At 42.0% G+C, this 23,635-nt stretch overlaps 1 protein-coding gene across 1 annotated transcript; it reads left to right on the forward strand.

The window, feature by feature from the left end:
• The first annotated feature begins 313 nt into the window (after nt 1–313).
• Nucleotides 314–14,928, forward strand: LOC108113093 (polycomb group protein Psc). The gene is made up of 5 exons (XM_017223538.2): nt 314–1,266; nt 3,082–3,922; nt 6,488–6,578; nt 10,743–10,946; nt 11,057–14,928. The coding sequence occupies exons 2-5, from the start codon at nt 3,124–3,126 to the stop codon at nt 14,712–14,714; spliced, it is 4,752 nt and encodes a 1,583-aa protein (XP_017079027.1). The 5' UTR covers nt 314–1,266; nt 3,082–3,123; the 3' UTR covers nt 14,715–14,928.
• The last annotated feature ends 8,707 nt before the right edge of the window (nt 14,929–23,635 follow it).

The following is a 23,635-nucleotide window of genomic DNA, read 5'->3' on the forward strand; positions in this document are numbered from 1 at the left end:
TACATAGGCACTCATTCTACCTTGTTTGCTCATGGTCTTATATATTCATAAGTGTTTGTATATGGATAAGAGCTCGCAAGAGTCATAAAACCTCTGCCATTTATGTACAGCCCTTTTTGCTCTCTCCCCCTCTCTCATGATAGACCCTCTCTCTTTTTATACGTATATATAAAGACGAACAAAGAAAACGGCTGGCAAAGCAAAAGAAAAAACAACGCCGCAGTCGACGTTGACGCAGGCAGAGGCGGCAACCGACCGAATGAAAGCCAGAGTCAGCAAAGAGCTGCTTCAGTACAAATACAACATTCAAAGTGAGCGGTTCGCCGACGCTGTGCAGAAAGAAACGAGAGCTAGCAAGCGAGAGCGACGACGCCCCGCAACGAGAACAACAAAAGAGCCGAGCGCGTGTGCGAGCAAGATAGCTGTTAAGCTGCCCAGTGAGAGGCCTGCAAGAACGAGACAGCCAATCAGTGTACGAGCAAAGAAAAAGAAAACAAAGATACTCGCCCAGAGCAGTTGGCTACCTGCCTTTGGTGTATATGCTTGTCTATGTGTATGTATGTGGAGGCGAGAGAGAGAGTAAATAGCAGACAAAGCAGGCAGTGTACATAAACGAAAAGCAGCGTGGTCGTTCAGTCGGAGTCGGAAAATATTACTCGAAGCGAACGGACGTTGTGCGGTCGGTTCAATTTCGATATTTCTTACTTTATCGCTAATCAAACACAAGTAAAGCGACCACTATAAATAATCAAACCAAAAACATGTGTTTAACTATACCAGAAGAGCTCAAAGCTTAAGTTAGAAAATAATATTAAATAAAATAAATAGGAAATCTAACAGAAAATTTCCTTTGTGTGACAAATGCAGCAGCAACGGCAACGACGACAACAACAACAACGTCTGCTGCCTTATATACGAAGCGCGTGTATGTGAGTGTGAATGTGTGCGGGCAGAAAACATAGAGCAAAGCATAATACACAATAAAGGTGCCCACGAAAGCAGAGCAGCCGAAAGTTCCAACACGCGTGTGTATGAGTGTGTGTGTTTGCTTTTGTGCAGTTTGAAGTAAAGAAGTAACACAACAAAAAATTTAAAACAAAAGTGAAGTAAAAATAAGAAACCGCTGACTCAAAACTGTGGATTATATACTTGGATTATTTACCAATGCCATTGGATTATGTACATATGTATATATGTATGCAAGGCGACCACCGCGATGCCAATTAACTGGCTGGATTATTAGTGGATTAAAAACTGAACTCAAAGGTAAATGGTTGCCGTTTACCAACACTGCTTGCAACCGGCAGCTGTTGCGCTCTCTCTGCCCCCACTCTCCCTGTCCCACTCTCTTTTACCCCCTCTCTCATTCTATTTATCTCCTCTTCTCTTTTTATGGCTCCCCCTCTCTTTTGTTTTATTTTTTTGGTCCCAACAAGTGAGAATTTCGATTGGACACACGACAATTGAAAAAGGGGAGCATGGGAATTTGTGAGTGTGTGTGACTGATTTTTTTTACTGCTATTTCATTTTGCAACGTTTTCGTTTTATGTTTATGTTACTTATTTTCTTTGAATGAAAGTTAAAGTGTGTGTGTGTGAAAGAGGAGATAAAGCCGCAGTCTGGTTTCTGCATTCTACGAATTTTCGCTGGCTTGCTTTCTTGCCTGTTGTTGTTGTTCTTGTTCATTGTCACAGTCTCGCGTTTCCCTTCGTTTTACTTCCCTTCTCATCCCTACCCACACACAAACACACACACTCACACGCACACCCTACTCAAATGAGAAATTCCGCTGCTTTTTTTTTTTTATTATCCTTTTCATGTTGGTACTCACTCACATATTTTTTTTGCGCGCGAGAATCCCTGAGATTTCAAGCATGGGAATGGGTTCAAAAAAAAGGAGCAGAAAAACAGACAAGGGAAGGGGTCAAAAAAAAAAGAAGGGTTCTCTCTCACTTTTCGCACAACACTTAAAAGTGGTGTAAAAAAAAAAGGTTTTAAAGAGATGCCAGTCTCTTCCATTCATTCGTATTCCACATTGCCATATTCTTCATAAATATATATATGTATATGCACAGATATTATGTACATACTTTAACGTATTTTGTTTGCCTGTGAAGTTGGAAAAGTTTTTTGGAAAAGTTTACCGTACGTACCTTGACTTTTAACTGGCGCGTTGATGCAAAAACAACTTGAAGTTGTTTGAAATACACATTTTTTACGCCCTCTACAGCTACGCTGCCCCGCCTACCACTTGGAAATGTACTTTGGCATCTGGTTAAAACTCCACTCTGACACTCCAATTCGTAATAAAACAAAGCACACCCACCAACCCCCTATTGCAAAACTCAACTCTTTAACCCCCCCTCTTCTTGTTCGATCCCTCGAGTGCTGTGCATTTCAATATATATTCAACGTAGAGGCATTCCCATGGCAACTACAACATCCATTATCGAAGGCCCCCGCATCCATCGACTGATTGCAAATAATAGCTGGCTGAGATTACTTTATGCTCCCTTTATGTTGTTGTTGTTTGTCTACTACTCAAAGTCCCAAATGCTTTAATTCCCAGATATCAAGTGTGTTTTTAATGTGTTTTTGATTTCTATGATAGCGGAGTTATAATAAAAATAGAAGAAAAATTCATAAAATGCATTTTAGTATTTAATTTCTTATAAAGATATAAAGACCTTTATTACAACTTCAATTCAATTTCTATTAGAGTAAAATCTGAATCATTTCAAAGAAAAGATTTCACTAAAGAAAAATACGATCCCACTGAGTTCATTAACTCCACAAGTTTTTCCCAGAAAACGTATTTCCCTAGCCACCATTATTCTTTTGTAAAAACAGTGGGGAGTTGTTGCAAGCTTTAAGCTTTTCCCCCCAACCAAAGAAGCTATATATATAGCTTCAGCTTATTGCTTTTCGCGCTCAGCCGCTGATTTATTTATAATCTTCAGCACACTCTCTTGAAGTTCGCTTTTCATTTTGCCAGTTTTACGATTTCCATTTTCCATTTTCCATCATCTGCTTTACTAGCATTTATTTTCAACTTCTTTTTTGGCATTATCTTTTTTGCAGATTGACGCTTGTGCGAAATAAGAAACAAAAGTATTTATTACTATGATGACGCCAGAGTCGAAAGGAATACCGCCAGCAGCAGCAACAACAACAAAAGCACTAACAGCAGAAGCGGCACCAACAGCAGAAACAACAACAATGGCTCATGCACAACAAAAGTTGTCAACGCTGGCAAAAACAACTACAACAACAGCAACAGCGGCAACAAATAAGACGGCCAAAAGCATTGTCAGCAATGCAAATAGCAATAGCAACAACAACAATAATTCCAGCAAAAAGCATGCTTTGTCTCAGAAAACAACAACAACAACAGCAGCAGCAACAACGAACGGCGTTGATAAAATGCAAAAGCAACAGCAACTAAAGAATCAACTTTTTGCTGCCTGTAGCATTAAAGTAAAAAGTGAAAACACATTAGCAGCGACAAATGTTGCAGCAATACTTGCCACCGGCAAAGTGGCAAAAACAATATTAGAAAATGGCATCAAGAAGGAATCAACGCCTCCGGTAACAACGAATGCTGTTGAATCAGTTGAGGCATCTTCATCCTCCTCCTCTTCGTCTTCATCCTCCTCTTCCTCATCATCTTCATGGTCCACGACACGTCGGGCCACTTCAGAGGATGCCAGCAGTAATGGTGGCGCCTCCGCTGATGAGGACAAAACGGAGGAGGACCGTACGGATCAAGCATCTACAACAGCGGCGTCAACGACTTCCGATTTGGCCACAACTTCAAGGCCACGCCCCGTACTTTTAACGGCCGTCAATCCGCACATCATCTGTCACCTCTGCCAAGGATATCTGATCAATGCCACCACAATTGTCGAATGCCTGCACTCCTGTAAGTATCCTTTTGGACTTCAAAGCTTTATGGGGATGGGAACTAACTTGTCTCAAGTCAATAACCTTCAAGTTGCCAAAAAGATACATTTCTTTTTACTTTAACTCAACCTCCAAATTGATTCTAATGGCTAAAACTACCCTATTAGTGGAATGAAATCGTTATCCTGAGGATAGCATCGAATTCCTTTCACTCGAACAGTTTTTTAAAGAAAACTTTAGAAGCTGGAAATGATGACCCTTGCTCGGTGAACTTTGTCAAAAAAGTCACTCATTCAATGACAGTCTTTAAATTTATCAAGAAATTAAAGTTAAAAATGAAATTTATGGGATATTCACGATATAGATATATATAAAATATCTTAGAGATACTTTCCATTTTATCTTTATCTCTGCCTTATAAATTTCGTTCAATGGACAGAGGAGCTTAAGCCAAGCCAAGTTGGAGTGGCTAATCGCTTTGCCTTAATTAGAATGCCAACTGCCGCCGACTAAGGCGGTAGCCAATCTCCTCCCCTCGTAGCCAACACCCGCCAATACCAATACCCATCCAAATCTCAACCTCCTGCTGTCTAGATGTTCTGCAAAATTGCCTAGACGCGATGAGTTATGTTCGCTTCAGGGGGCGGAGGACTTAGCGTTGAAGAGGAGGTGGTGGATGAGAGTTCGTGGTAGGAACACAGACGACACGCAGATGTTGCCAGGCGATAAGTTTGTGGGCACATTAATGGCCCCAGCCACGAAGTACTTAGCTCGATTGATTGAGAAACTGTTGAGACGACGGTCTAGAGATGATCTCTATACCCCCATCCAACATCGAAAAAGAAAGAAGAAAGAAGAAACCAAACCCCGGATATGTTATCAACGACATAGATATTAACACAACATTAGCATTCCCTTTGGTGGGGCGAGACTAAATGCCATAAAACTACCAAATGCAGCCATACATCACCCAGCAACATTCGTTCAGACATTAAGAGTTTTCCCCTTTTTGCCAACTAAGGTTAATTTTCCATTCAAAGGGGAGCCTCCTGTTCGTTTCTTTCTTTTTTTTTCGTAAATCTGGCAAACCAATGTGTTGATAATGGACACTGGATACATTTGGTCAGGCTCATTTAAATCTGTTGGCCAGCCAGAGGGACGGCAAAACAGATACATGCTTTAGTATGTAGAGCACCCGGGAGTCCCATCTAACTGTCAAACGAACCGAACCCAAAAACAACCGGACCGGACGGGACGGGACGGTACTGGATGTCTGTGGACTGTGGACTGTTTACTGGTGACCGGACCTGGGACTGAGACTGCGACTGCGACCGAGACTGGGACCCAGGCCAGTCAGTCAGCCAACAGCAAAACCAACACTAACATCACAAACCAAAACCAAAAGCAAAGGCAAAGGCAGAGGCAGAGCAAACCAAAGCGAAAACCGGACTATGCCAGCAACAGCTGCCTTGGTAGGCAGGCACTGAGAGGAATTTCGGGTATAGAAAAAGGTCTTCAGATTAAGTTAATTCTATTGGAAATATAAATTAGCATATAGAAATATGTTTAAGAAATCTGAAAAAGTAGTAAAAAGTTTTTAAAAACTTATTTTTTCAGTGAGCATTTCTCTCAGTGTTTTTGATGCTGCTGCAACTCTTGCAGAATGTGCTGGCTGTTGGCCGCCAACTGCTGGCCGCTGTGCTCTCCCCTTTATTCGAGGCCATTTGGCGGGCAGTAACAACAATTTTTTTGCTGGCTTGCACACGCCACCACCCCACCACCACAACACACGCCCCTCACAAAAAAAGGCGCCCAACTAACCCCCCCAACATATATTTTCCTGCTCAGTGCGAATTTTTCCTTTTATTTCGCTTTCTGTGTTTTCCCGTATTTCTGTGTTTTTTTCGTTTTATTATTATTTCGGCATTGGACCAAAACTGATGGACAAGCGTAACAGGCGGCGGGCGGCCAGCTTGGACTGACTGAATGGAAGTGCGACCCCCAGTAGACTGTCCTGATGCCAGTCCTGCCCTTGCTTATGTATTAAAACCCCCCCCCTTTCAGAATCTCCATGGTCTGCAGTTGGGTGACAGTTGAAGCGGGCAGGATATTCAGGGGGAAAACTCAGGGAAAAGTAAGAGGAGGAGTAGGAGGAGGAGGAGGAGAAGGTGGTGGAGGGGTTGGTGGGGAAAAGCTACGCAGACAGAGAGAGACACTGGCATTGACATTAAAGTCAAAACAACTTTTTTGCAGCAGCACTCCGTTTGCCTTGAAGGTTGTGTTTCCCTGTTTCTGTTTAATGCTTTTCCCTATGCCTCGTTGATTTCTTCCTGCTGCTGCCTTTGCTTTTCCTTTCCTTTTTTTTTCCGTTTTGGTACGTGGGTGGTTTGATTGCGTTTCCTTCTGAGGGGGTGGTAGTTATCACCCAACCAAAAAGAGAAAGAGCAAGATTGGTCTTACCTCAAATCGAATCATTGAAATCTGTTGAGTTTATTTATTTCGAATGCCGGCGTGCATCGTAATTTGCCTATTTCGCATACCGAAAGCCCTCTAATTTATACTTCTTTTTTCCGCTTCTTTTCAGTCTGCCACAGTTGCCTCATTAATCACCTGCGAAAGGAGCGATTCTGCCCGCGCTGCGAGATGGTCATCAACAACGCCAAGCCGAACATCAAGTGAGTAAAAGAGCCCTTTAGATATATATATATATATACATATATATATATATACAGTAGTAACTGGAAGTTGAATGAATGGTTGGATGGAAGCTCCTAGCAATCGTCTGTCTTTGACAAGAAGCGATTAGATGATAGATACATAATGTAAGGTCGTAGACATCAGAGAGAAGGGGCGCGCAGGCAACAACAAGGTGCTTCAGATTGTCTCTTGTCTGGTTGAAAGTAAGTGGCGGCGGCTCAGCGGAGTAAAAAAACATTGATGGATCTTTAATAGCGGATAGAGCTGCGATAAAAGAGACCTAAGTAAATTATTCAAGTTCTTAGCGAAATGGGACTACTTAATATTTTATGCAAAACAAAAACCTGGGAAATGCAAGGATTTCACAAAGTTCATTAATAAGTTGACTCAGCTTTATGAAGCAGAAGTAAAGGTCATAAAGATACTTATTTGTAACTCGAATCCATATACATTTCCTTAACAAATAAAAGAGAAACTAAACTGGTCTTAGATCTCACTTAATCCCACTTTTGTTCAGTGTCAAAGGGCCAGATCCTGAATGACGTTTTTGTTTCCTTTCGCCCAAAGGTGTCTGTCTTTCTTTTGAAGTTTTTTATTAGATGATGCCTCTGTCCTGTGCTGACTAATATAATAAGAAAATCAGTACAAGATTAGCTCCCTTTCAGTTTTCCCGCCGTTTTCATCCGCCCGTCACGGATTTGTGAACACTCACTGTAGCTTATAGCAATTTTGTTTTAGTTCGCCTGCTAGATTGATTTTCCCCAGGGGAAAGCAACTGAACACCATCTCCTCTGTACTGGTAAGGAGTAGTTTCTTCTTAAATGTTCCTCCTTGGACCACACAACTTTTGGTATTTTGTTGGGATAAGTGGTGTGGGTTTAGTTGAGGGTAGCGGTATCGGTGGTTTTTCCTCATCAAAAAGTTGTAGGTATGAGAAGGAAAAACTTGATCAAAAACCTTTGGCCCTTTGGTTTAATGTTGATGCGGGCGGGGGTCTAGGAGTTAAAGGAAACGCCTGCTTTTTGCCTTATTTCCACCTTTTTCCACCAAGTTCCAAAGTTTTCGCCTGTGGTTAACTTTATTTGACGGCAGACCAAAGATCCAGGCGCATTTTTGGGAATGTCTAACTGTCTTGTCTGATGCGGCACTGTGGCACGTTTCAATTCATTCCATTCCATTTCGTTGGTTCGTAATGAAAAACACGTTTCAATGTTCCCGAAAGCTGAACCAGCAGCATTTCTATTTAAGCCTTAAGGCCTCTACGAACTTTAATGGGGGAATCTGTATAGAGAGAGAGAGGAAACCACCCGCTGGCATTACCTACCCCTCTCCCTATCTTTTAACCCCCCACATCAAGTGGCACGTTGTAATCGCTGGCACATAGCAACACACAAACACACCAACACACACAAAAAGATAATGAATACAAATTCAAAGAGCGGCGATATCAACGTGGGCAGAGGGCTGACTAAATGAAGAGCAGGTGAATGAATGAATGAATGAACCTTTTTTGGCTGCTGCTGCTGCCGCCGCTGCTGGACAAATGGTGTGAATTGGCGACCTATGGAGGCACCAGAAGACCAGTTACACGGGGATAAAATAATGAGTTATATAGTAGGGCGTTTAATTATAGAAAATATTAAAGGAAAAGTAGGGAAAACATAATTTTAAATGATTTTATTAAGACGAAAAGAACAAAAACTGCTTTTAACATTGTACTAACTTAAATTTCTGAACATTAAACTTCCATTTTTGGTTTTCTACCCCCCACATGATGTCTGGTAAACAAAGAAACTTTCAAGTTTTTCACCAAATGAACCTTTTTTTGTTAGCTCTTCCAAATGAGAGTTTACCGAGAATTATAAAGATCAACAATGTTTAAGTTAGGGACCAACGTTTACCTGTTGTTACCAATTTCTAGATTAAAGTTAAGAGTTAAGGTCTTTCTACCCTGTTTTTTCTCACCGTGCAGATATAGAGCGAGAGATATAGCGGGGATTTTGGTGGGTTCTGCAAACAAGTGCCCTTTTGTATGCCCGTTGGCCACGTTTTCCATGAATTTTTAGTTGTATTGCAGTAGTAGACTCTCGGGTCTCCAATTAAATTTATTGCAAAAGTTTATTGTTTAAGAAGGATGGTTGGAGGAGGGGGGGAAACAGGAAAGAAAAAGAGGAGAGAGAAGGGAACAGAAGGAACAGCAGCGAGAACACAAAAGAAAACTCCGTTCAGTTTATCTTTACAAAGGTAAACACGAAATAAAAGCGCTGCAAAAACAAGAAATCCAAAATGAAAAAAAAAAAATGAAGAAATAAATAAATAAAATATAAAATAAACTAAACTAAAAGCTGAAACTTTCAACGGCAGCCGCTTTTCTCGTTTGTATTCGTGTCAGGGGCCAGAGCCAGGTTCTTATTATATTGCTTTTACAGCCGCCAACAAAATCAACTGATATATAAACTGCAAAAAAAGCCGGGGAAAAATATAAAGAAAAAGAAAAAGAAACTGCAGCGACACGCGCATTTCCAAGAAAACCGAAAACAAATCCCAAGTGCGGCCGAGATAATTAACGGGCGGGTCTTCTCCGCTTTTCGATGCCTCGAAATTTTGCCGTCGGCCAAAAACAACGACGACCAAGACGACGACTGGCAGCAGCTGACAACAACAACAACAACATCAAGAACAACAACAGCAAATACAATGAGCCAGGAATAATAATAACAGCTACAGCGACGACTGAGTGACAGGCGCGTGAGGCAGAAAGAGAAAGAAGGACACACAGCTTCTGTTGGTTGTTTTTCTTTTTCTTACTTTTTTTTTGGTGTAATATTTATTTGATCCTGGCAAGCTGGCATCAAAAAGTGACAGAAAGTTGGGTTAACAGAGGATATAAATTAAGTTTGATGGGTTTGTGAAAAGGGAAATGAGAAAGAAAAGTTTTTCAAAGTGAAGATTTAATAAGAATTGTCAAAGAAAGTTAGACAGAACTGAGTTAGTTTTAGTTTAATTGGGGTATTATGAGTAATTAGACCTTAGAATGTTCCAAAAGCACTTTGAACTAGCTGAAATAACATCTGTAAATGCTAAAAACTGAGTTAGTTTTAGTTTAATTGATATATTATGAGTGGTTTTTTGTATCTAAAAGCTTTTTATAACCTTAAAATGTTCAAAAAACTATAATCTTATCTATCAGCAAACTTACTTTAATCAAAACTCTCTTCATTATCGCCCATCTAACATTAAATACTTTAATTAATTTGATTGTGAAAGGATTTTTTCCAAATAGATCGATCAGAGATAGAACGTTTTGCTGCCCCTGCAATGATCGATAAATTTATGGCCCGAGGCTTATGTAAATGAGAGCCGCCATACCCATTCCCATGGCCATTTCCCAGATCTTGAGTCTTGAGTCGCTGCCTTAACATTACCTAATGCCTCCCGTCCGTCTGCCTCTTATTTCTCTTCCCATCTTTAAGTTCTCTATTGAAGACCTTTTTTCGGTCTGCGTCTTTCGTTATTTTGGTTGAGAAATGATTGAAGTGAGCGCCTGGTCTGCCCGGGGCCCCGTAGATGTTTTCAAAGGCATCTTAGGGCCCAAAGAGCTGCTCCGATGGCATGGCATGGCATGGGTGTGTGTGTGTGTGTGTGTGTGAGTAATATCTGAGGGGGGAAACCACCACCACTAACAGCAGCACCACCACCACCACCACTACTATCACTACCATCATCGTCACCAGCGCATGCCAAGGAATACTATATAGTCGTGTTGTCGTCGTCCCTTCCCTTATTTTTTGTGTTCAGTTTTTGTATTTGTTGCGTGCCATTGAAGCAATAGAAAAATTGCATCTGCCGCCTAATTTGTACAGGCTGGCGTTTGTCCCCATCTCTTTTACTCTAGCGTCTTTTATATGGTCTCATTTCCGCGCCAAGGAAGTTGCAAGTCCTGCCTGCTTGTCTGTCTGTCTGTCTGTTAGTCTCTTATTCTTATCCCTGATGACTTTTTCCATTTCCCAACCGCCGCCGCTGCCTTTGTCGGCTGTTCCATTTCACTGGTCTTTGAATGCAGCTATAGCTACCCCAAACTCCTGTTCTATATACTATTACCAATTCCTAATCCTTCGCTTGTCTCGTTTTTCCTTTTCCAGATCGGATACCACGCTCCAGGCGATTGTCTATAAGCTCGTGCCGGGCCTTTACGAACGGGAGCTGATGCGTAAAAGAGCCTTCTACAAGGATCGTCCACAGGAAGCGGCTTTGGCCACGCCCGAACAGCGAGGCGATGATACAGAGCATCTGATCTTCAGTCCCTCGGATGATATGTCGCTGTCCCTGGAATACGCTGAATTGGGGTATGTATCTTAAAGATTTAGCTAGTTTAAAGTTATCTTAACCAAAAGTTATTGCATTTTACTAACCTATAAATATCTACTTTCTCTTTTCTTTTCTCTCTCTCCATTAGTGAACTAAAAACCGAGTCGGAGTCTGAGCTGGTGGACACACTGCGTCCGCGGTATCTTCAATGTCCGGCCATGTGCCGTGTTAGCCACCTGAAGAAGTTCGTCTACGACAAGTTCGAGATTCATGCCGAACGTTTTAGTATCGATATTATGTACAAGGTCAAGACAATCGTGCTGCTAGACTACTATACTCTAATGGATATTGCGTATATCTATACGTGGAAGCGGGATGCACCCATGCGGTTTTACTATCGTGTTTATGAGTCGCCACAGCCGCTGGTTAAGTCCATTCCACGTCGGGTCTTGCCACTAAAACTAGAGAAGTCAGAGAAGGAGAATCAAGAGGAAAGAAAGGAGAAGCTGCCAGTGGTAGATGTAGTTCCGGCGAAGGTGGAACCTGCAACAGTGCCAGCTATTGAAGCTTCCATTAAAGTGGAGCAGCAGGAGGCCATTAAGGAAATTGTAGTCAAGGAGGTGGTCAACAAAGAGGTAGCGACAACACCGCCCACGACGGAGCCACTAAAGTTGGTTATCAATCGAAATATGCTGGAAAAGCGCGAAAAGAGTCACTCGCCGCAGACGAAGAAAAGTTCACCCACCACGCCCGTTTCTTCACCCTCCGAGCCCAATATCAAGCTGAAGATCGATCTGTCCAAGCAGAACAGTGTGACCATAATCAATATGTCCGATCCGGAACGCCGAGAGATTGTGAAGCCCCTGAAACCCGAGAAGGAGTCGAGGTCTAAGAAGAAGGACAAGGATGGCAGTCCCAAGTCATCGAGTAATTCGAGTTCCTCTACAAGTGGCGAGCGTAAGCGTAAGAGTCCCAGTCCGCTGACAGTTCCACCCTTGACCATTCGCACGGAGCGTATTCTGAGTCCCAGTGGAGTGAGCACTCTGAGTCCTAGAGTAACCAGTGGTTCATTCTCAGAAGATCCCAAGTCTGAGTTCCTCAAGTCTTTTGCCCTGAAACCCATCAAAGTGAAAGTTGAATCCCCAGAGAGAATGTTCAATAGCAGAGCCATTACCCCGCCCTCGGGTACGGTGCAGGAATCAACATTGCTGCCCAAATCTAAAAGTAATTTGGACGACAGCATGCTGATGAAGCCGCCCAGCTGTATGCCACCGAAATCCATTGCCTCTTCGAAGCGAAAGAGCAAGGAACCAGTCAAGGCAGTGTCCAAGAAACCGAAGCTATCACCTCCACTTCCCACGGTGGACTTTAAGATACGTTTGCCAGCCACCAATGGTAATAGTCCAGCTTCTCCAAAGATCGAAAAGCCACTGATGCCGCCGCCATCGAAGCCACCGATGTTGGCACCACGTAAACTTCAATCCTCCTCGCAGTTTGCCACTCCTCCACCTCCATTGCATCATCATGCCGGAGTACAGATGTCAGCTCCGGGCAATCGGACGCCCATCGCTAAGCGTTATCAACCGATTTTACCCAAGGCTTCGCGTCCCAATCCCTTTGCCAATATACCAAACGATGTCAATCGATTGCTCAAGGATGCCGGTACCGAAATCAAGTCGATTGGTGGTGGAGGATCTGGAGAAAACAGCAGTGGCCAAAAGTCGCATGTCTATGGACCCAAGGGAGATAACAAGATGGGACCACCGCCACCACCGGGAATTGCCTCTAATGGAGGGAACTCCACTCAGAATAATAGGAATCCCGGCAAGCAAGGACAGATGCCAGCTCCAAATAAGAATAATAGTTCGAATAACTATCTGAATCTGGCACTGTTTAACTCGAGCAAGTCCAAGGGCAAGGAGGCGCCACCTGGTTGCCGTACGCCCATGTACACGCCCAATTCGCCCATTTACTCGCCCAGTTCGCCGCAGTACGTGCCCAGCTATAATATTCCAACGATGCCCACCTACAAGTATACGCCGAAGCCAACGGGAAATGCCGGAAGCGGTAATGGATCATCTGGCAATGGTTATCTGCAGAATATTTTGGGAGGCGGAAATGGTGGCGGTCTTGGCGGACTTTTCCCCTCACCACCCATCAAATCAGATCAGAATACCAATCCTGCGCAAGGTGGCTCATCTTCAGGTGGTCAAACCGGAGGTAATGGTACTTCCAATGGCAATCTCTATCTGCCCAATGAAGATGCTCCCGAGAAGCAGCAGGTGAAAGTCAAGTCGCTGCTCAATTCGTGCAACATCAACATTCCCTCCTCGCTGTCAATCACAATCTCTCGGGATAGTGGTGATCCCTCGTCGCCCAACAATGGCCAGCATCCCAAGCACAAGAGTCCGGTTAATAACTACATTGAGATTGTTAAGTTACCCGATCAGCCGCAGGATCAGGCCAAGGAGGCACAGAAACGACAGTCGCCGCCTGTTGTGACACCAGCACCAGTGCTGCCAGCCAAGTTGCCACCACCGCCGCCATCGAAGGCTATTCCCTCGCCTCAACATTTAATGTCCCGCATGACTCCGCCACAGTTGCCCCAAGTGGCCACGCCCCCGCCTCTAAGTGTTCCACGTGTGATTACGCCACCAAAAACCTCACCGCCGGCCAATGTGGCAGCCAAAGGAACGCCTTTGAAGCCAGTGCTTACACCCACGCAGGCAGATAAGAAGACGCCCAGTCCGGAAAAGCGAAATGCCGCCCAGATGGGCAGCCATTCACCCACCGCCAGTGAGAACAAGTCGCCCAAGAGTGGATCAGCCGGAGGAGCAAACTCGGCAACGGCCAGCCAGAATGGTGATCCAGCGGCCAAGAAGTTCCGGCCCATCCTGCCACGTCAGAACGCCATGCCTGAGTTGATGCCGAAACTGCCACCGCTGGTGCCTTCTTTTGGCTTCAATCCACCTCAGAGCCCAGCCACTGGCAAGAAGGTGGCGCCCAGCAAGAAGTCACCAAATTCGATAGCTTCCTCGCAACAACAGTCTGGTCAACAGAAGCTAGCCAATGGTGGTTCACCCCAACAGCCGGCGCCGCAGAAGCCCAGTCCCCCGCAGAAAAGCCAACAGCAGGGTAAAAAATCCAAAAATCCCACACCACCGCCTCCATCCCTGCCAGCGGTGGGCAAAATGTTGCCACATCCCGGAATGCATGGACAGAATGCTCCGCTAAGTATCGCCTCCAGTGCCAGTGCCGCAGCCGTGGCCTCGGGACAACTTGACCTGAGCAACTTCATCAAGGAGAACCTGATGCGAGTACAGGCGGCGCAGGCTGCCCAGGCTGCTCAGGCTGCCCAGGCGGCGGCCGTGGCTGCTAATCAGTCGAACATGATGTACAACTTTGCCCAAATGGGTCACCTGTCCCCGGCTATGTACAACTACCAGCAGGCATATCTCATGGAGCAGTTGTCGCGGATGCAGCGCGCCGGCAACGAGGTGTTCAACGATTACCTGCAGAAGCTAAAGACAGCCGCCGGTGGAAGTGGTGGTGGTCCAATGGAAGGGGAAGTAAAACCCATGTTACCCACCGTTACACTGCCCAGTCCGGGAGCCACACCGCCGGCAGCGAGTCCGAAAACATCACCCCTGCCCGCTGGTAAACTGACGGCTGCAGCCACGGCGCCACAGACCAAGGGACCGAGCAGCAACAACAATGGGGCACGGCAACAGACGGCGTCCACCGGCAATAGCGGAGCAACAGCTTCTTCCGCTGCTTCCCTGCCACCGGCCACGAAGAGCAAGTGAAGGCGTATTACTGCCCTGAATGCAACCCCCACGTAGCTCTAATTAATTTTTAAAGACCTTGTTTTAGTTATTCATTAACGTTACCCGTTCGTGTTCGTCGTTGCTTTGGCAAAAGTCCACGACCAGAACCAATTCCTCGCCCTAATTACGGTGGCATGGAAAATCCAACCCCACTGCGTCCAGCACCTGGGGGTGGATTCTCTTCACCCAAAAAGAGAAAAAAGATTAAGAAATGTTAGCTCTTGGTAGTAAGCCTGTGTAAATATATTATATCTATATCTTAACTTTAGATTTCTAACCGTGATGTTGAATTGTATTAAAAAAAAGAAAAACGGAGGATAAGACAGCGATTCAGAATCGATTTAGTGGTTAGCAGAAGTGATTTTACAATCAAGATTTTCACTTTTCCTCCCAGATATACGAACTATATTTATTCATAGTCTTAAGCCAAACCTAAACCTAAGTGTAAATACCAGCCGTAAGATACAATTTTGTATAATCTTTTCTACGTAAAATCAAGCGGAAAATACAAATTTAATTTATGCCAAAAAAAAAAAAAAAAAACGACTTTTTACTGCCACTTCCTAATTCCCAATGACTTTAGCTGCTAGCAAGCAGATACGGATACAGATACTTTTACAAAGTCAGACAATGGAATGTTCCAATCCCAATGCTAATCAACTGGACAAGGTCAGAGGTCGACCTTCCCTGCGGACCGACCGCTGCGATTCGAGCGTTTCTAATCTGCCAATTTCCCTCCTCTGTCTGTTGACGGCAGCCAAAAAAAAAAATATTGTCAAAATGTCTTTAAAATGAAAAATGTTCGGACATTTTCAACCATTTCGGCCATCGGGAGACAAAGGGAATAAAGATTATATTGGGTTTCTCGCCTGGACGGATGAGCGGACACCGTGAAAGCGAGAAACGGGACGAACGGGACCGACGACGCCTTTTAGAAAAATTCAATAAATACGATTGGAAAATTCTGTGGCCTTTGTATCCCCCCTTTTTACCTTTATCTGCTCCTTTTTCCCGGCTTTTCTGCACGGTTTTTGCCAAAAAAAAAGTTTCCGGTTTCTTCTAGGCAATTTTGCTCGAATGTGTCCCAAAAGAAAACCAATCCGACGTCTCGAATCTAATTCATATAATGAATGTGATAAGATAAGGGGAATGAGACATGAAGAAAACTTAAGGGGTTGAAAGATATATATATATATATATATATATTCCTTAAGAAGGGATTGAGTTTAGGTGAAAATTGCCATTCAACTTAAGGGGTTTATGTGGCACAAGCGTTATGCGGTAAGTTTCGAGAGGCGTTTCCCCACTTAGCTTTACACAAAACAATTAACATATGATTTTCCCAAAAAAGGAAAGTTATCTCCAGTGTGTGGAAGGTATCATCAGATGGCCTCCCATAATTTATACGATTCTGCGGTTTAAGCCCAAAAACTCCAATTACAATAATTAAGGCCCTGGTGCAGAAGTTCACCTTTTCTCGCCTGGCCAAGGAAAAAGGCGAAAACGGAGAAAAAGGCAAAACCACACACGCAGTTTCCTCTCCAACTCCCATTTTCAGTTTTCCACAAAACCATATGAATACCAGCTTAATGCTTACGGCTTTTAGCGCATTAAATGAGCATTTATAAATCATTTTGGGTAAGTAGCAAGTAGCAAGTAGCGAGTACGCAGCAGCGCAGTGGCAATTAGAAATGCAGCATTTCCCTCAGGTAGAAAGTACTCTCAAACGTGGGATATTTCCCATATGCTTTTCCGGTATTCATAATAATAATGAATATTACATTTCAAATGCTGAACAAGTTATAACTTTATGAAAGACAACGACAACGACGAGTGGTTGATGTTAAAGCAAAAGCAAACCTTAGTTTAGGGTAACAAAATGCTTACCAATTTTTCTCGATGATGATTATTATTTTTGGGGCAGGACAATAACTGCCTTGCCACATCATTTCCTTATAAATTATTCAGTTTCTCGTATTGAATAGGAAGGACTTAAGGTAAAGATTAAGTTAAACGTTGTTTATGTTGCTTTCGAGGGGGGTTTGGTTAGCAATGACAAATAATAGTAATTAGATGATATATATGAATTATGTATTTAGTATTGTGATTATAATTGGGAGGTTTTGGGTGGCATTTTTACGTTTGTGTGTTTTTTGGTAGCTTATTTGTAATTTTGGTTTGTGTTCTACATTTTTAAACTTTTATTATCTTTTCAAAACCTTGAAAGGCAGCAGTTAGTTTACTTTACGTTAACTTTTAGTAATGAAAAACTACTGATAAAACCACTTTTAGGTTGTAAAGTATCTCAATATTATTCAAATTTTAGCTTCCATGTAATTTACTTTGGAAAAACCTATCAAAGGCTTCTTTTATTTAGATATCTAAGAATTTGTTTGACAATTTTTATGAGGAAGATGTAAGATCTTGATCCTTTCTTAGCTTGGAGAATCTTAGTCATCGGATCCTTAGATATCTTTGTAGCTATGTTGAAATTGATATAAGGTAGATCTAAGATCTTACTAGTTCAAGGCTTTGAAAATCTTCGTTAACGGATGAAGTATCCAGTTTGTATAGGGAATATGTCTTTTTTGATATTCGAAAACCACCTTAAAGCCTTTTAGGAATGGTTGCCCAGTTAGACTTTCTTTAAGTTCACTCCCAAACTAGACATACCACTTGTTAAACTCAATTAATTTATTATTAGTACTTAATAAAATCTTTCCGCAATCACCAATAACATGACAAGGCATCATAAAAAAAGTTTTTAATCCAAATTGTACGCCAAGCAGTTACTCGGCTGATAAATAAAGTCAAAACAAGGTTAAATTAATCTAAAAAATCGCTTGAAACTTCTAAGAATAATCTCCGCATTCAAAAGCTTTTGTCAATTTGTTATTTTCCAAACAATTAGTGATAGAAAAAAGAATGCCATTGATCTGCGATTCAATAAAGGCGATCAATAAAAGCTGCCTCTCTAGGCAATAGGCCAATAAATCAAGCGAATGCATTGAATGGCTTACAAAATTCCATTCCCTTCAACTTGTTGATGTTGTTAACTTAAATCTTTAGCGGCTGTATTTGAATGAATTAATCCAGTTCAGTCGGCTGCACTCTCTGAAGTGCCAGCCTGCCTCACCGGCAATTTGTCGTTGTGCCGCTGAGACATCGGAAAACTGGCGCAATATATTGACAGGCCCAGACCAGGCCAGGCCTTACTTTCTGTGGTTCCAGAATGTTTTTCCCTGGCCCAAGGGCATAATTAAATTCACACTTGGCTAGATTAATGGCATAAGGGGGGGTGGGTGGTGTATTTAAGTGGTGGTGGCAGAATATTGATTATGCGCTTAATGAAAATATTCAACTACTGTGAAGAGATTTTTGTGAGCAACTAAGGAGATTGAAATGAAAGTGGGCTTTCGTGGAGCTTAATTTTATGTTAATTAAATGAAATTTTAAAGAAAATATGGGAAAATATGGGGTGTTGAAGGTTTTTAAGTAATTGAGTAATTTAAGATTTAAGCATTTCCTAGCAAGAAAGAAGGTTTGAATGTTTATTTAGATTAAAAACTTAAGATACCAAACGAAAGGGTGCAACTCCATATATAAATATTAAGAAAAGACACAAAAACTAGACAACTTTTTAGGGCAAAGACAGCTCCTATCTCTAGAAGATGTTTGTGGTGAAAGAAAGTAATCAATATTATAGTTAAAACTTTGCTTTAGTTACCTATTGACCTACCTTACTAACCTATCAGATTACTGCCAAAAGACTAGAACATTCCTTCCCATCAACTATAATAGTTTTCCTCCAATTTCCATCTTGACTCTAGAAACTCAATCATCTTGTTAAGTGGGCGCATCGGTCAGCCATCCATCACTTGTAGAGCTGACAATCGAGGGACAACCGTGTGATTGCTAATTTAATTTCATTTACGTAGCACTTGAACTTGTCGTTGCCACTGGTCTAATTTATAGCCATTATGTAACGAATGGCAAGTACATAACTTGCCTGTTTAAGAGGCAAGCCAAAAAATAAGAATTTCCCCATTGGACAAAAGTACGTGCCGGCAAGAGGGCAAAACTTTTTCCCAAGCCGAAACTTTTGTTACCAAAACAATTAAAGGCAGTTCTTGAGAAGTTTTCTCCCCTCTCTAGAAGCGTTGCCATGTGTGTGTGTGTGTGTGTGGATGCTTTAAGAGGGAGAAAATGGGGGGCAAAACTGTTGACTGCAGGTTGTACTATAGCCGTGTAATTCAATCTGATTCCATTAATCACAAAACAGTTGGCCAGCGGGTTTTAGGCGGAGAATATGCATCTGATCAAAGGCAGAGAGAAAATTAGAAAAATGAGACAATTGTTGGTTTAGATTGATATTAATTTATCCAACTGTTGGCCGTCCGCTTCCTGCTAAACAACTGCCGCCTGGCCAAGAGAAAGCGAAGGAGAAAGATATCAATTACCAGATGATAAAACCCCCGTTAATTTTTTTCTCCCCCCTCTTTTTTTTTGCAAATTGCATAATTTTTGCAAATTTATTTTGCAAGTGTCAATGTCTTGGGCAACACTTTCCTCGATCTGTTTACCCGTCACTTGCTAATTAAATTCATCAGTCGTAATTCGGTCTTGTAATCAAATAAAATGCCAGAATTAAGATCCAATTAGTACGCCATTATGAATATGGATGGCTGCTGGTCTTGTAGTCCCCAGCTCAAGTCCCAAGTTGTCCTGTTCCCTTACAGCGTTTTTTTTTTCATATTTTTTTCGGTTGCCTGACAAAAAATGCGAACCCCAAAAAAAGTATCAATTTACCAGCGGTGGTTGTGGCAGGCAGAAGGAACGTTGCGTCAAGGAGACGCCGGCAGTTCTTTCTCCGATGGACTCAAGACAAGGCTCAAATCAACGAAAATTCTGAACCGGAAACAGGAATTATAACTGCCAGAGAGTGCTCTTGCACTGTGGGAATATAGGTTAGAGATACTAAGTCTTGGTTAGGATGTCTTTATTTTTGTAACCTTTAGAAATCGGTCTTACTCACGCAAAAAGTTTGTTATTGGAAAACTAAAAAATCTAAGAAATCAAATCTTAATAACTTGTATTTTATATTTTAAAAATTACCTTTACATTTTCATTTCCAGAATATTCCTTAATTACATTCCTCACTTATGTAATAAGATCAAAGTAAAGGTTGTCTTAAGATGGTTAGTATCTAATAGTAAAAGAAAATTTTGAATGTTTTAAGATTGAAAAGTTTACCAGAATCAAAACAAAAAGATAACTTAAGGCATGAAATTGAAAAAAGATGTGAGAAAAGGTTCTTTAAGAGACGTTTTCTGAATGTAATGATAAGTTTTAACCTGGAGTTAAGTACCGGTTAAGGAAACTCTAAAAGTATGAATCTGTCTGAGACATAGGCTTAACTCTACGTCAAAGTTAAGAAGACATGAAATGCAAAAATGATGTGAAAAAGATTCTTTAAGAGACGTTTTCTCAATGTAATTATAAGTTTTAACCTGGAGTTAAGTACCGGTTAAGGAAATTTTTAAAGTATGAATCTGTCTGAGACATAGGCTTAACTCTACATCAAAACTGAAGAGGGCATGAAATGCAAAAAGGATCTTTAAGGGACGTTTTCTCAATGTAATGATACGTTGTAACCTGGAGTTAAGTTTTGGTTAAGGAAACTCTAAAAGTATAAGTCTTTCTGAGGCATTAACTTAACTCTATCTCAAAACCTAAGAGGGGATCTGCAGAAATCAATCATAAATAAACACAAAACACAAAACATATAGGTAAAGGAAAATATGATTTACATAACAGAAACTATATATATAGTACGACTCAAGACCCTTAGAACCTTTCTTTTAGGAATCCCAAAGAGACCTTTTCTTGCAGTGTTCCAGTTCGGGTAACAGCTCAAGCAGTAAGTCTTAGTCTTGGGGCGGGGTTCTTACCATTGAGTGGATCTGAAGACTGTGGAAAATTGATTGATTTGAGTGGCAGGGCTACTCAATTGTCTCAAACTGACAAAGACGTGGCTTTCATTTTCGTTACCAAAAAAAAAAGAAAACCGTTCGCAAATGTTTAAAAGTCACTTTGGCAAGACAAATGAGTGGGGTTTCAGTTATGGTTTGGTATTGGGAGGGTGGCTGTTAAGATGATGATAATGACGATGGTATTGCCTAATGGCGCCAGCTTTGGTGGCTGTTGTAATTAGTTGATTACACAACTGAAGCGAAGCTTCAGCTTTCCGAGAGAGGTTTTTACTGTTTGCATTGCAAATGAAGTTGCCACCGTTTGTTGCCTGGTTGGCGTGGCTAGAAGGGGGTATACGATGGGTGGCTCTTCTAGGCTGGGGGGGCTGTATGGTGCCAAAGCCGATGCTGAGACAGCTGCATGACATTGCTATTTACAGGCTGCTCAGCGGAGTGAATGAGTGAGTTTTTTTTTTTTTTTTCACCCGTTCCCTTGGCCATAATGATGTCGAGTGTTTGGTCGAGAGTCCACACAAGCGCAAGGAACACGGCAGGCAACCGCACAAAGTACTTGTGTTTTTTCTTGCGGTTATATTTACCTTACAACTTCTTTAGCTTGAACTTTATATCGGTTCGAATTTGCCGTTATTTTGTGAAAAAAAACGGGTATAGTAATGATAGCCTTTGAGGGTTTTAGTTCATAAGAGCTTCGAACTTGCAAAGGTTTCCATTTTATGAAGTACTACAAGCAAAATTCTTAAAAAATCAACAGCAGAGGTTAATATATTGATTCAAAAACCTTTTTTTCATAATTGAAAATCACTTTTTAGTCCTTCTGCCTAATATTCTATATAAAATGATTACTTTTATTCCGCAATCTTCAAAGAACTATCATAAAACTACCTAAAAATCACCTAACAAGTTCTTAAACATCTGAAAAAACTTTAACCATATAGAAAAAAAAATAACCCACAGCATTATCTTTCACCCTGTAAACATATTTTTTGTATATTTTCTTTAATTAGCAAAGGTTTAGCCAAACACGTTTTGCCACTTACTGTTACACATTTTTAAAATTTCCTACTAAAGAAAAAAATTCCTCAACATTAATGGTTGGTCACCCTTTCTGAAACCTCTTTTTAAGCCGTTTTTTTTTTAAGAAAAAAAAAGATGTTACGTTTTTTTCTAGTCATTCCTACCGTAAAAAATTAAAATAAAAAATGGTTCAAACTTCGTAGCCAGCTATGGACGTATAACTGTATTTACGCAGAAGCGGCTCATCAGCTTGGGCCTGAAGTTTTTTTTCTTTTTTGAGTTTGGTGGTCCCTGCTTATTGAATTATCAGCATGCGGCAGCGTTTTGAAGGGCTGTTCCTGCGAGGGGGTGAAGTGTGGCAAGGGGGGGGAATTTCACTGGCGACTATATGAACCACTCAGGCGATGCCTTTCTATGTATTTTCGTATGTACAAAAAAAACGCCAGAAACCGCAGTGACGAAGGCAGTAACGAAAGCAGCCAGTGAGCCGTGCGGTTTACATAGGCGATAAGCACGCTCGCAAACCTCACACACACACACTGGCATATACCCATACATATACACACTCGCCCGCCCACTTGACGTCCGAGAACAACAAGAAAGCTGGGTAGAGGAATGGGTATAAGAATCCGCAAGGAGCTGCAAAGCAGGGTGCTTTTGGCCACTGGAGCGGCAGAAAGTGTAGTGTGGAGAGAAGTGGCAGCGGTACTTGCCAAAGGCAGCAAATGAACCTAATTTGATACTCCAATATATATATATTTAGATATATGTATATATTGAAAGACCACGAATATATCGCGTTGGGCTGGCAACGCTCATTAAATACTCTTTCAGCCGACGAATTCGTTACGTTACGTGCGGACATTGGATGGGAATTTAAATTGGTAATGCGACCGTTGCCGAACTCTTGGTCGTTCCTCTTGCAGTTGCTGTTGTTAGTGTTGTTGCTGTTATTTTCCAACGTTAACGTCCTCGACACTATCGCACACTTGAGTACATACATGCAGCTACATATGCACACACACACACACACGCATAGACACGTATATACGAACATACCTAGCAAATGCTTGCTGTACATGGCATTTTGTACATACAAAGTCGCATGTGCCTGTGTATGCACAGCAAACTGCAAGATACAAGATACTCAGACAGGGGTGTTGCAAAGGGGGTTATCGAGGTTAAGAGGTTGATGGTTAGGGATTAAAATTGGTATATGAAAAAGAGGGTTGGGTAAGGAACTTAAAAGTCATACTGATAATGAAAACTTAACAAAATTAAATTATAATTTTAGCTTGCTTAGATGCTTAATCAATCCCTTTTCTGCGGATAAATTTATTCATTTTAAACATCTTAAACAATAAAGAAACCATCTTCATCAAACTTTGCCATAAGTAATCAAATTTTCATACTGCTTCTGTAGCCTCTACAAACACGCCTAATTAAACCCCTCTGCCCTAAGCCTCTGCCCGCACTCAATGTCCCATGCCCATGCTTCATGCTGAAATATGTATTTTCGAGGCGCACAAGCTGCGCACATAGTGCCCTCGACCCCCGTTGTTCCCGTACCCTTACTCTTTGCGTTCCACTCTGTGGCACCCCCTTGCCACTCCGCTCATTGAGTCTTTAACGTCTGCCTCTCCGCCACTGCTTGTGCCTGTGCCTGTGCCTGTGCCTGTGCCTCTGCTGCTGCTGCTGTTGGTGCTGCGTTTGCTGCTTTTGCTCTGCTTTTGACGCTGCTTTGGCTCTGCTGGCGTTGTGGCTGCCTCGACCGCTATTTTTATGTACCAACACAAATACATGGACATAAATTGTTGCCGTTGCAAAGGCAGCAGCAGCAGCAGCAACAGCAATAGCAGAGGGACCAACAACTTTCTGTTCCTGCCACATCTA

The sequence above is a fragment of the Drosophila eugracilis genome, unplaced genomic scaffold (assembly GCF_018153835.1).
Source record: "Drosophila eugracilis isolate 14026-0451.02 unplaced genomic scaffold, ASM1815383v1 contig_90, whole genome shotgun sequence".
In the NCBI taxonomy this organism is placed as follows: Eukaryota; Metazoa; Arthropoda; class Insecta; order Diptera; family Drosophilidae; genus Drosophila; species Drosophila eugracilis.

What these genes read in the sequence shown, in the direction of transcription:
- LOC108113093 (XM_017223538.2), top strand. Translation starts at nt 3,124, where the DNA reads ATGATGACGCCAGAGTCGAAAGGAATACCGCCAGCAGCAGCAACAACA. An exon ending in TGTCGAATGCCTGCACTCCT is followed by an intron (nt 3,923 to 6,487) that starts GTAAGTATCCTT and finishes GCTTCTTTTCAG; the next exon opens with TCTGCCACAGTTGCCTCATT. An exon ending in AACGCCAAGCCGAACATCAA is followed by an intron (nt 6,579 to 10,742) that starts GTGAGTAAAAGA and finishes TTCCTTTTCCAG; the next exon opens with ATCGGATACCACGCTCCAGG.